This window comes from Zalophus californianus, chromosome 12, assembly GCF_009762305.2.
Source record: "Zalophus californianus isolate mZalCal1 chromosome 12, mZalCal1.pri.v2, whole genome shotgun sequence".
In the NCBI taxonomy this organism is placed as follows: domain Eukaryota; kingdom Metazoa; phylum Chordata; class Mammalia; order Carnivora; family Otariidae; genus Zalophus; species Zalophus californianus.
In genome coordinates, this window is record NC_045606.1 from 4,490,499 (window position 1) to 4,504,185 (window position 13,687).

The 13,687-nt window shown below is 55.1% G+C and overlaps 1 protein-coding gene across 5 annotated transcripts in view; it reads right to left on the bottom strand.

Moving 5' to 3' along the window:
* Positions 1-706: 706 nt before the first annotated feature.
* GRB10 (growth factor receptor bound protein 10) overlaps positions 707-13,687 on the bottom strand; it is a 171,365-nt gene continuing 158,384 nt past the window's right edge. For 3 of the 5 annotated variants that reach the window (XM_027573017.2, XM_027573016.2, XM_027573019.2), the window contains 6 exons: positions 12,560-12,637; positions 11,604-11,720; positions 10,696-10,762; positions 10,405-10,492; positions 2,341-2,434; positions 707-1,230 (listed from right to left, as the gene is read on the bottom strand). In XM_027573017.2, the coding sequence (XP_027428818.1) occupies positions 1,084-1,230; positions 2,341-2,434; positions 10,405-10,492; positions 10,696-10,762; positions 11,604-11,720; positions 12,560-12,637 (591 nt within the window). In that variant the 3' untranslated portion in view covers positions 707-1,083. Of the gene's footprint in view, positions 1,231-2,340; positions 2,435-10,404; positions 10,763-11,603; positions 11,721-12,559; positions 12,638-13,687 lie in introns of all 5 variants that reach the window. The other 2 variants (XR_003516330.2, XM_027573018.2) reach the window with 2 other exon arrangements.

Consider the following 13,687-nt stretch of genomic DNA (forward strand, 5'->3'; position numbering starts at 1 on the left):
TGCCCTTTCCAATGTTCACGTCTTTATCACCATGGAGACCTGCGGGCCACCACCGGCAGCCAAGCAGGGGCCATTTTCATCTTAGGGCCTTTAACCCCTGGAGGGAGAACAGCCGGGAAAGTCCCCAAGCCACCGTGGGGGGTGAGGGGTTAAGGCAGCGGTTGCTCTACAACAGGCTGAGAGGGGGTGGTGCACACTGGGTGCTTTGGGGGGGGGGGGGGCGTCCCAGCGATGCTCCCCACGTCTAGCTAGAGGCAAGGCCACTCAGCCCTGCCACGCTGTGGGCCAACCAGCTTCCCACAGCACCCAGGCCTCCTGAACAGTGGAGGGCACACCTGTAACAGGTGTAGGGAGCATCTGTGCACACGGCAGTGGGTACCTGACTGCGTTCACACCACGGGCCCGATGCCCACCACAGATGACACCTTTTACTGAAAAAAAAAAAAAAAAAGCACTTCAAGTGTTCTGGGGAGGGCTGAGGGTGGCTTGTTACCTGGGAGCCGAATGAATCCGACTCCAGTCACCTGCACAGGGTGGGCACCACCCTCTGGAAAGCCCTGGGGGCCCGGCTTCAGTCTCTGGAGTCTGCCCCCTGGCCGCAGTCCCTGTGTCCCGCTCGCACACCGGAGAGCCGCACCCCCTCCTACCGGGGCCGAGAGCAATATTGAAAACAAAGGAGTGCAAAAAGTGATCGATACAAAAAAGTAAACATATCAGTTTTAATTGTCAAGATTATTCCAGGGCAAGAGTTCATTTCCAATTACGTGTCTCCGGTTCTCGTTCCTACGTGGCCCAGCCAAGACGATCGATCCCGTTTTTTTCCTCCAATCTGCGTTCGCTCTCTCCCGCCTTCCCGAACCTGGCCGGCGCGGAGGGAGGCGGTCCCGTCGGCTCTGCAGCAGCAAATCGTTCCTCGAGTCCAGCCACGAGTCCATCCTGGTGGGTGGGCCCCAACGGACCCCGCTCCCCGGGGTGCAGAACAGACGTGTGTCCTTGGCGACGCACAACCCCCCCCCCCCCGCCCCCCCCATCCCCGTTCCAGTGTCAGCTTCCTCCCGTCATCAGCCAAGAGTCAATGTGAGGTCATAAGGCCACTCGGATGCAGTGGTGCTTGAGTTTGCAAGGTAGGACTCCTTTGTTGAGCTGGTAAAAGTCAACGAGCTGGATCAGGTCGGAGAATTTGGTGTTCCCGTCGTCAAGGCTGAAGAACATCTGCCCATCATCCTCGCACTAGAGGGACACAAGAACACTCGCCGAGTTAGGGGCCACATCCTTGGGGACAGAGAGTGCAACTATGGGGTCCCTGCAAGGGACTGGTGAGGGCAGGTACGAGAAGTGTTTTCCCAGGTCCTGCCATGTTGGGTAGCTATTTCCATCAAAATGGAGGGACCCCACGGTAGCTTCCAGAAGGAGCAACATTCCTAAGGCCGGTCTGAACCCGGAGAATGGCAAGTTCAAGGACTGCAGTGCGGTGTGAACGGGTCAGTACGGAGCAGGTTGGTTTGAAACCTCTCCTGATTAATAAACTCAGAAAAGCTTCCAGAGGCACCAGCGCACCCCGTGTTCAAGTCTTGCTGCTCTCAAGTCTCCAATTACTATCCCTTTGATGCTTCCAGAATTTGGGGTTATTTGGGAGGATGGGCAGTACCCACGCCACCCGCCATAAAACAGGTTTTCATTTGATTTGAGGCTAAGAGGAACGAGGACATCTGTGTCAATAATACAACGTGGGGGCGGGAGTCTGGGAAGCCTGGCCCAGGGTCATGGGCAGAGTGAGGGCATCATCGGACGTAGCTGGAAGGCACCAGAAAAGCTAACTGGACTGCCCTGGGCTCCTCCCGCTCCTGTCCCTGCGGGATTCCTGAGACGCCAAAGTCCTGGGCTCAAGCAAGCTTCAGAAACAGCAGGTGCAACGGTGTGAAAAAGGTGTGTTTGGTTACACCGAGCCTTCCGGAGCTTTCCTTTGCTACTGGACAGAGAGCATCTCTGAGGGGAAAAGACCTCACCACCCTCTTTAGGCAGAACATGGCCCGGGTTTGGGCCCCACAGGAAACATTTCAGGAACGTTATGACCTGCAGACTGTATCAGTTAATTATGCGAAACATCTGACGTCAACTTTGTATACGTTACCCCCCACCCGAATGGTGCATCCTGGGAGGTGTGTTCCCAATTTCAAAGAACAAACCTCTTAAGGGACTCTGGGAAGCATCTCTCCGGTCAGCTTGGACCTGTCTGATATTTGACGACCTGTAGTTTGGTTCATTTAGGATTTGAAAATTGCATTCAGAATAAACCCAGGAAACAACAACAAGGCTCAGTGAGAAGTTATCAATACTTACGGGTAAGATCTGGAAATTTTTAATTTTCTGATGATGACAGAGCGTGAGCACAAAAGCCTTTGGATTGCTCTGGCTGTCTCGGAGGAGAAAAAGCCTGGGGATGGAAAAAAATCAGCTGATTGTACATTTTTAAAAATCCAGACTTGAGATGTGTGTTTGTCTGCACGCACACTCAAACACTCACACACACACACACATGCACGTTTCCCGGCTCGTGCAGCCATGACGGTTCAGGACGCCTGGGGACGGATTTCTGTCATTCTCCACTGAAAGCACTCTGGGGCCACGGCCGGGCAAGGATGCGGAGCGGCTGGACAATGTGAGCCGCAAAGACATCAAGTTCAAAGTTCAAAGTGTCATGACCCAGGACGCAGCACACAGTAACTATCAAAAGGAGATTAGAACCCAGAGAAAAGAGACAGGAATCTGTGAGTAAACACCGATATTATAAATAAATGAGCAAGTACCTTAAGAGAGGAGAAGAAAGAGCTCTTCCTCAGAGCAGAAGGGCAACTAAACAAACAGGAAGGAATGATGGGTTGCACAACTGTTTGGCAACCGCCGTGGGTTGCCACCGATTAAGGACAAGGTCGTCAACAGGAGCGAACGAGAAACAGAGTATTTCATTCTCAAACCATCACCCCCCTGGTACTTATTTATTACAAAGGGAAACACAGCGACTGTCCATCAGAGAAACCCGCCGATGTCCTCACCACAGAGTGCTCGAGAGGCAGCACCGCCAGAAACGAGACAATCCACCGACCCTGCCCGGCCAGTGGGGACTCCACGTCCCCTCCTGCAAAGTGACGACCCGGCCGAGCCCCCGGACGCGCCCCAGCTGAGGTGCACCCTGTAACAACTGGCTTCTTCGCGTAACAAGTGTCCACAAAGGACAAAGCCTAAAGAGACGCGCCCCCATAGACGTATTTAGAAATAAGGCGTTGTTTTCTTTTTCCACAAAGGCTGTAATCGGAACCACGGGCAGCACCGGAGTAAGTGTGTGCATTTGAGATCAGAACCACATGGATGTTTACTTCCCAATTTTTTAATAAAGGTTTTATCTATCTAATCTATCTATTTATTAAAGAGAGAGGAGAGAGAGCATGTGAAAGCAGGGGGGAGGCGCAGAGGCGGAGGGAGAAGCGGGCTGAGCCGGGAGCCTGACGTGGGACTTGATCCCAGAACCCTGATCATGACCCGAGCCCAAGGCAGAAACTTACCTGACTGAGCCACCCAGGTGCCCCTACTTCCTGATTTTTACAACGGTACTACAGGAAGTTGTTATTATGGAAGAGAAGTCCTTGGTCTTACAAATTTTCTACTGAAATAAGCAGGAATCAAGAGACCTCATGCTCTCTGTAACTTTCCTCCCAAAGGGTTGAGACAAAAAAAGGAGGGAGGGAGGGAGGAAAGGAGCCTACTTTTAAAGCAAACGAGCCCTGATGTTGACAGCTGGGGTATCTGAGAAAATGCACGCATGAGTTCATTATATGATTTAGCAACTTTCCCACAATGCAAATTTATTTCAGGACAAAAAGTACATAAAAATCCAAACAGCACAACGAAGTAGGGCCAGGTGTCCCTGAGAAAGGAAGAGGAAAAAGCCCCCATGCCAGAATCCACGTGACAAAGAGCCGTGTTCAAAACAAACGACCGTCACCAGCGCCATCATCTGCTTCTGGACTCTACTGTTAAGATGGAAAGCAGCTACCTGGGATGGCAAAGTCCTGTATGAAAAAGGCGGACGGGTGTTTTATTTTACTACAGGGCTTCTCAGAGCCTTTAAATGGGAATATCCACTGTGGGTGCCTAGCCGCTCGGGCACAGGGTTTTCCAGTCCTGTGTGACCACACCCCCCTTTGCTCCAGCGTTCCCAGGAGGTAGGTTTTTGCAAACAGCGTCTGGGAAAACGGAGTCCCACGACTCGTGGGGTGGGGGAGGCGGGCAGCGCTAAGAATCGCAGGCCCCCACGTGACACCTCGAGGGCCCGGGGGGGCCCTCCCCCCCTCTCCTGGGCAGAGCTGCATGCCCCAGTTGTCTTCCTCAAAGATCTGCCTTCTGGGTTATTTCGTTCCAAAGAAGCCACCATTCCAGCAGAAACCTGGGAGCTCCCTGGACACCAGGCTGTGCGACAGGAAAGGCTGGTCTGTCCCTGTCTCTCCTGTCACCTTAGTTAGCTCCCGACCATTGCCTGCTGCAGACAGGTGCATACAGCAGCTGAACGTGACCCCGGAGGAGCCAGAGTGGCAGGAAGGCTCTGCCCGGCAGCCTCCCTCCAGGGTAGGACCCTGGCAAGTGCTGAGGCCTCCCCAAATGCTTGGGATTTCGAGGTCATGCCCAATGGCTGGCTGTCTGCAAAGATTACTAACTCGGAGGAGCCGGTGGGCTGAAAAGCGTGTGGCTCAGGAGTTCGCAGGACTGCCTGACCTGCCACCGATCAGCTCCATGACTGGCCTTCTCCGCCCTAGGCTGCGCACTACGTTAACACCCGTCCAGCAGCCCGACGAGGAGCCTGGCTGCCGAGGACATGGAGCCATGCACGACAGTGCAGGACCCACGGGATCGCCATCCACAAACCGCAGAGACCCGCTGATGGCCCAAGGGACCTCTGCAGGGACAGGTCCCAGGAGGACCGCACGTGCCTGGTGACGCGGCCAGGTCAAAAAATCTGGAACACAGGGGCGCCTGGGGGGCTCAGTGGGTGAAGCATCTGCCTTCAGCGCAGGTCATGATCTCGGGGTCCTGGGATGGAGCCCCGCATCGGGCTCCCTGCTCCGCGGGGAGTCTGCTTCTGCCCCTGCTTGTGTTCCCTCTCTCTCTCTCTCTCATTCTCTCTCTGGCAAATAAATAGTCTTTGAAAAAAAGAAAGAAAGGAAGGAAGAAATCTGGAATGCAGCGCAGGAAGGAAAGCGGTGAGGACTGCGGACGGGGGGCGGGGGGAGCCCTTGCAAATGTGCTCCCCGGCGGGCTCCCGAAGCAGAGAGGGGCCTGTGCCGGGGGCTGACACCGGTCCACGGAGCAACATGGCTCAGGGTCACGAGTGAGGCTCTGCGCACGCGTCAACTCCTTTAGTCCCCGTGGTGACCCTGTCATTGTTCTCATTTCAAGCTGAGGGAAGCGGGGCACAGAGAAGTTCAGCAAATTCCCCAGGGTCACACAGCCAGCCTTTATCATGGAGGAACCCTGGCTTCCAGCATCAACAGGGCCACCGGTAAAATCTGAGGAGGTGTGTACGGACGGTCCCTCCATGGCTGGCGAGCCCTGTTATGGTGCTGATGGGGGCGCTGGGTTAGCCCTGGGACACGACCCCTCTCTCTGCCATGGGGGGGGGTGCGTGGTGAGGGGTGGAAAAGCTGCAGAGAACTCAAATCTCGACAAAGAAGTTTCCTCCCACCCAGCGGAGGAGTGGCGTGCTCCTTTGGGCTCACCGACAGCACAGAGCTGGGGGACTGGGGGCCGCAGAGGGGCGGGTGGGGCTGGACCCGAGTGTAAGCAAGGCCAGGGTGGGGAGGGTGGGGGACAGAGCCGGAAACGCTGCAGGAGAGGACGTAAGCCATCGGGGGGTATTTCGCAGAGGAGACCACAGAACCAGATCTGCCCTGGACCGGCAGAATCCTCCGCCTCCAGGCTGTGGGAGGGGCTGTGGGTGCAGGAGGGGAAGGAGGTGGGCAGCGATTTCAGGGCACCTGGACACCAGGGATTTCAAAGCCCTCTCTCGGATCGACTCCAGGTTCCCTTGTCTCCTTCCAGCCCCTTTTCTTGACACCCTGTGTCATTTGAGGCGAGGGCTTACTTTCAGTCACTTTCTCTCCGTTGCTGGACTCTCTAAAATTGGTTTCCCTTCATTATCTCTCCGCAGGGATCAGTCAAGATTAGGAAGTGATTATTTCATTTACCTTGTTTTCCCAACGCATTTCCTCCCTACGTGCTCAGGAATTAATGGAAGTCTGGCCTCACTGTGATGACCCCTGAATGGGTCCCATTATCCTGATGCTCGTTTTTGCCAGCCTGACATCGGGACTGAAGATTATGCGAGAGAGAAACCCCTGCTTGTTAACGGGGCAGATGCCAGCAGGAGGGGTCTGTGGGAGGCAAGGTGACAGAGGTGACGCAGACCCTCGTCTCCAGGCCTGAAAGGACAGGAACCTTGCCAACAAGGATTCTAGGAAGTGGTGAAAGACAAACATTTTCTTTTTTTTTTTTTAAACAGGTGCCCACATGGGGCGCCTGGGGGACTCAGTCCGTGAAGCATCTGCCTTCGGCTCAGGTCACGCTCTCAGGGTCCCGGGATCGAGTCCCGCGTGGGGCTCCCTGCTCAGCGGGGAGTCTGCTTCTGCTTCTCCCTCTGCCCCCACCCCCGGTTCGTGCCGTGCCCCTCAAATAAATAAATAAATAAAATTTTAAAAAACAAAACAGGTGCAGACACACAATTTGGTGGCCCGAGTGTGCTGAACGATCGCACGGTCCCCACGCACAGGGGCCGCCCCTTTAAGGGGGAGTGGGCCTGGCTGGGCCTCGTCTGGGAATCACAGGGGAGCTTCCTCCGATCACACTCGTCCCCACATGGCCTCCGAGGTGCCGTCCGCTCCACAGGGACGCAGCTGCCACCACCACTGCCCTGGGCCCCGGGAGGGGCACGAGTGGCCACGACACCAAATCCCACCCGCTCTGGAACCTTCACTTTCATGGGCACCGTGAAGCCCCTGGCAAGGGAACCGCTGGGCTTCCTTGGAACGGACCCTGTGGCCATCGTGGTGACATCGTCAGAGCACCGTGGGGCTCCCTTCTGATGCGGCTGCTCATGGCTGCAAACGGACTCGTTTCTAATGCTTTAGCAAAGGACTGTTGCAGGATATGGGTGACCTTTCAAATAAGTAATTTTGGAACAAGGTTATAACCACATAGAAAAAATAAATAGGACCCACTGTTTACACAGCGTCCCAGGATAAATACGTTCTGAATGCATCTGGGATCTAGACAAACAAAAACAGACACATGGACAGAAAAGGCGAAGGACAAAGACGGGGAAAGAAGAGAAACAGCGTGAGTCCCAGAACAGAACAGGAAGAAACGCCTTTACGATTTCAGAGTGGCCAAAACATGACAAGGACTCAAAAATCCAGAAGGAAAAGGGACACAAAGGATAAACGTGCCCATAGTAAAATTTACATTCAAAAGTCTGTATAACCCCTTCGGGGGTGGGGGGGAATGTCCGTATAGCCCAAACCAAACAGGAAACAAACACAAGCCATAAGCAAAATTAAAACGCCACATGACATAGGAAAGAATGTTCGCAAAAAAACGGAGAACATTGGGCAAAATATATAAATAGTTTTCAGAATGGCAAAAAAGAAGAAAGGCCCGAGGCCTTACTTTTTGGAAAGAGGCTTGGCCTCCCCAGTGGCAGATGAGAAAGACAGACACCCCCCTGCAGCCTGCGAGGCCGTGGGGAAGCCGTCGCCCACATGTCTGGGGACCACCAGCAGAGAAACCAGCCGGAATACGAAGCGATGGCGCCCCAGGTGTCCTGCCGTCAGCCCGGAAACGCTGAGCACGAGACGGGGCAGACCCCCGCCGGCGGCTCGGGGACCCTCCCACAGCAGGTGCACCTGACACTCGGCGCTGTACCTGTGTTTCGGGGCGGGGGGCCAACAGGAGGCAGAAACGCTCTGCTTACCTTCAAACCGAAAACAACGGGAGGATGAACGGACCCCACAAAACGGGTTCCGATCATGGGGGAGTCCCGGGGGGGCAGAGGAGAGTCCGCAGGGAATCGGCCTGCTTTCACTGTTCTGACTTTCGAACCGGGGGAGTGTTTTATAGAATTCAACGGGAAGCATTAAGCCGAAGGGAAAACAAATCAGATCCACCGACAAAAATCAAAACCAAACAGAGACAAATGAACCTCACGGACTGCATAATGCTTTGCTGTCAGAACCCCAGGGAGGAAAGGCTTTAAACGTGGTGCTTGAACACGACCTGCCTGGCACGTGCCTTCAGGATTACGAGGACCGCAGGAATATTTTCCTGATGTGATAAGACAGAGGGAAAATAAGTATTTACAAATGATTATACCTTTAGTAAGATTTTCGGAGTAAGAGAAGAGAAATACAGTCAAATCAAAGTAAAAACCTGGTACTCTTCCAGCTGATCTGGCCGTTTATCAGTGTGAACCCTGTAAAGAAAGGGTTTCAAATTTTTCTTTTTCACCGTAAAAAAAAAAGCCTATGTCCTAGCTCTCTCCCTGGAGAAGGCCTATGGGTTGTGGTGTCCAGACACCATTTCCCACTAGAAAGAATGAGACTCTGACATTCTCTCGTCACACCTGGAATCCAACACTGCTCGTGGTGGGTCCAAAGAACTCAGGGACCAATTCGAACAAGTCCTGCTGGCCAAAGAGAGGGCACGCGGAGCATCAAAAGTAGTAAGTTTTGACTGAAGTAAGTCCAATGCTTAAGAATCTAAGTACATAATCATTGTTTAAATGAACAACAGCTCATTTGTCACTACGGGAAGGTGGCAGAAGACCAAATCATTCTTTTCCAAACTGACCCTCTTACTTGAGGGAAAAGTTAAGCGTTTAGCTACGTTTGTGGCTAGGAACTCACCCACTGCCTCAGCTAATAACAGGCGAACAAGAGAAAGAGAAGGAAAGCAGAGGGAGACCATCATATCTGAGGACACTCAAGAGACCTATCAACCAAATGCAATCTGTCGGTCTCGATTTGAACCAACTCGATTTAAAGGATTTTTTTTTTCTTTTCACAGCAATTAGGGAAATTGGAACCCAGACTGGATTTTAGATGATATTAAGGAATTCTTGCTTATTTCGTTAAGAATAACAGTGATTTTGTGGTTGTGTCAGAAGACAAGGGTCTTTATGTTTTACAGACACACTAACTATGTTTACCGGTAAAAATTTAGAATGTCTGGGATTTACTTTAAAATCTTCCAGAAGGAGAAGGGGGTGTGGAGGAGCCAATCACTTGGGAAGGGACAGAGACACACTAAAATTAGCAAACTGTCAAAACGAGACAAGGATTACGTGGGGGCTCACTATCCTCTTCTCTCCTGGGTAAGTTTTTAAATTTCTATAGCAAAACATTTAACAGATGAAGGGCAGTGCACCTCCTGCTGGGAGCGGGGAGCGAGGACACGGGTCTGCATCCAGGTCCCTGGGCAGCCCTTCCCATGGCCATGGGAGCAAGGCTGCGGGGCGTGCTTCGGCCGATGGGGTATTAGCCCTGAGAAGGTCCTGTGCATTGGGGGTTTGATCTCTCTTACTCCTGGGACCCGTGACCGCCACGGCGTGAGTGTCCCCAGGCTAGCCTGCTGGCACACACCGAGTTGCCCCATCTCTGCAGCCAACAGCCACACCAACCCCAGCCGAGCTGGCACAGGTGAGGACACACTCCACTGACTCCAACCGTAGGAAATGATCCAACTCTGTGGCCCAAAGCCACGAAGGTTTGGGTTGTTTGTTCTCAGCAAAAGCTACCTGATAAAATGTAAACAAAAACATTTTTCTTCTGTTTGCCCCTGCCTTGTTGAAAAATATGGGAAGCATGAAAAATAACCAGCTTGTGCTCTGAGGCCCTCTGAACTGCAGCAAAAAGGCAGAAGTTGGTAATAGATGTTGTATGGACAGAATGGGTTGCCATCCCCCTCTGGCCGCTGGCTAGCTGAGCCCACCCCACACCACACTGAGCCTGAGCCACAGTCTCTCCTCTTTATTTATGTTTTCTTAAGATTTTATTTATTTGACAGAGAGAGACACAGCGAGAGAGGGAACACAAGCAGGGGGAGTGGGAGAGGGAGAAGCAGGCTTCCCGCCGAGCAGGGAGCCCGATGCGGGGCTCGATCCCAGGACCCCGGGATCATGACCGGAGCCGAAGGCAGACGCTTAACGACTGAGCCACCCAGGCGCCCCGACATTCTCTCCTCTTTAAACTGAGGCTCTAACGACTGCCCGCCCTCCAGGATCGCTGAGAAACCAGACAGAACGTGTGCCCAGCACAACATCACCTAGGCAGCTGCCCGCTCTCCAGGCCGGCGCTTCCTTACCCGTCCACCAGCCCCTGCTGCTTAATGATCCGGTGGGACTCCTCCCTGGAGATCCTGCCGTGAAACCAGTGCTGCGTCCTATGAATCACTGCAGGAGGGAAGAGAGAAGGAGGCTAGACTGGCTTCGCCGAAGGTACAGCGAACCGGTGACCGGCACGGGGACCCGGTTCCCACGGCTACACCTCTCCTGGCGCACGCTGGGCCCGGGCGGTCTGGGGGAGCTCCGGGAGGGATGGGAGCGGCTTCATCTTCCTTACTTCTTGAAGGATCGGGCTGCCATGCTGCACTTACCTGTACTTAGGGTAGAAGGGTGGAGAGGACTTTGGCTGCCTAGGATATTCATCCGTGTGCTTCGCTTCTGCGGAAGAAATGCCCGTGTGAGCGCAAAGACAGCAGACCGACACGGCCCACGAGCCACCGGGGACACACACGTGGCGGGGAGGCCTGGCCGGGGTGATGGGGCCCCTGGCTGTGGAGGGACAGCCAGCGGAGGGCCGCCCCCTGCCTGACCGCAGTTGGGACAACAGAGGCATCCTGGGGAATCTGGATGATTCCAGGACTGAAGCACACAGAGGACACACGGTGAAATTGCTGGTAAGTTCTGGGAGAAAGGCATGAGCTTATCCACTGCAAACACTGGCCTACAGAGTCCCCAGGCTGTGGGGCCGTTCTTTTCCAACCCGCTCTGAAGCTACAGTTGAGGGAACTCTCTGAGCCAAAGCGGCGGGCTCAGGTTTTATACGTTCTCTGTAAATCTCAGAGAATTTGAAATCAGGGTGATGCTCTTCCCGCTGGGAGGTCAGGAGCACGGACCTCCGAGGGAAGAGAATGTCTCAGGCCACGAAGCTGGTTAGTGGTCGAGCCGTTATGTGAGCGCCTGCTGGCCTCCTCAGGGTGGGTGGGCTCCGCGCTGTCCACACACGGCCACTGACCACCCACCAGCGGGAGCAGCTCTGTGCAGGAGCCATGAGGCCAGAGGGCTCTGCTCCCGCCCCGCTCCTCCCACGGGAGCCAGTGGGGGCCGTGGGTGCCAGGAACGTGGAGGAGCCCCGAGACTCAGATGCCACCCTCCCCGCTCCCCAGCACCTCGCCCCTCCCCCCCGCGACGGCACCCACAGGGCCATTCCTCTGGGAGACCAGTGTGTGGGGGGCGTGCCCCCCATGAGGGGGCCCGTCCATGGGACTGGCCGTGGCCTTACCCTCCAGGCGTGGCCTTCCTCCAGGGCTGCGCTCTGGGCTTCGGCCGGATTCTCGATCACTCTGCCTGTCTGCCCAGAAAAATCCATCGCCACAAGGGAGTTCTCAGAGACGCTGCGCTGGAAGGAAAGGCCACAAGTTCTTAAAATGGAGGGAACCAGGCCCCCGCGGCACTTGGGAAAGTTGGTGCAAACCCATCCTGAAGATGGCCAGGAGAAGGGGTGATGGGCACGCCCCAGCCCCCACTCTAAGGTTCGGGTGGAAATTTGGTGGCAGGAGAGCCCTTGAACGGAAGATGGCTTTGGTTTCTCTTGAGGGGAATAAGAAATGCTCCAGTCCCCTGGTGGCATCCAAATGCCACTGGAGGCCATGGGGTGCCGCCGGGTTTGGGCAGTGGGGTCCCTCGCAGGCCCCCAGGCTCTACTGGATCACGTCACAGAAGTGGAAACGCTGGGGGGAAGCTCAGCCCTCAGCAGCCACCAAATCCCTCCCCCAGGAGTTCCGTTCAGGGCGACACGTGGATCCTCCCTGTGGACACCTGGCCTCTCTCAGGAACAGACCTGGAGGAGCATCAAGGTCGTGTTTTGAGAGGACGAAGCACCTTTGGGAAGTTGAGTTCGTACTGAGAACAAGGACACTGGCTGCCAGCTCTAAGTTCCCATCAGGGAAGGCTCCAGCCTAACGGTCGGCCGTGGCCACAATGCCACGGGCGACCCGGGTGAGAGCCAGATGTGGCTGGTGACAGTCCCTGAGCACCTGAGCAGAGCCATCGCCCTGAATGGTGCAGGATCCGTCCCCAGCAGTCACACTGCTGATGAAACCCGTCTCCCCGCAGGGGACCGGGCAGCACGCACAAGCCCATTCTGCCGCTTCTGGGGACAGCTTCTCCTGAAACAACCCGCGCTCAGCTGTGATGCTGGGAAGGAGCCCGCCTTCTGGATGCCACAGCCGTACTCACCACCGGCGTGGAGAAGGAGGGGAGCAAGGCCTTCCGCGGTGGCGGGATCCTGAAGTTCTGGTACAGTAGCATCCCGTACTGCAGGGGGAAGGTCAGAGTCAGCCACCAGGGCCCCAGGAGCCCCCCAAGCCCCAGAACGCGGCAGACCCGTGCAGGGAAGGACCGCGCAGCGCACAGAACAGGGAGGGATGACCCTAGCTGCCGCCGTGAGCGCACAGCCTCGCTCCTGCATGCCTGCCCCCCGTGGACATGAGCGGCCGACTAGCTTGTTCACACTGGGCGGGCAAGGGACAAGCAGGCAGTGGCAACGTAATAGTAAGATCGAGGGGCGCCTGGGGGGCTCGGTCGGTTAGGTGTCTGCCTTCGGCTCAGGTCATGATCTCAGGGTCCTGGGATTGAGTCCCCCATCGGGCTCAGCGGGGAGCCTGCTTCTCCCTCTGCCTGCCACTCCCCCTGCTTCTGCTCATTCTGTCTCAAATAAATAAATGGTTTTTAAAAAAATAAAAAAGATCGAGCACCACAGTTAACCTTACTGAATGCTGCTATGGGCCGAGTACTGATGCAAGTGCTTTATTTCATTTACTACTCTCCACATTAGGAAACGTGTCCTTTATCCCCATTTTATAAGGAACAGATGGAACAGGGAAGTGAGGCAAGTCGCTCAAGGTCATGGTAAAGTAAGGGCTCTGGATTCGAACATACAGAGCCTGTTCTCACCGGCGATCCATGCTTCCTGTGCCTGGGCGAAAAGCAGAGCTCCACACGCTTGTACCCGCCCTGCCTGTGCCCTGGTTCCCCACTCGCCCATGTGGGAAAGAAGGTGGGCGAGAAGACACAGTTGTCAAGAGGTAACCCATTTCCAGCCCCGACCCTACAGGGTATCCTCTAGTATCTGGAACGGATGTGCTGGAACACCACCAAGAGGTGTAGCACGTGTGTGCCGATGCTCCCAGAAGACGGGGCACGGGCCACCAGAAACACCGGTGAGCTACTGGCCAAGCATTTTCCAGACCGGATAGAAAGCCGGCAGGCTACAGAATCCAGGGGCCGGGTACCAGGGAGAAACCCACGTCCCGGCACATCCCAGCTCGACCGCGGAAAACAGAGACAGAGAGACAAACACAAGCA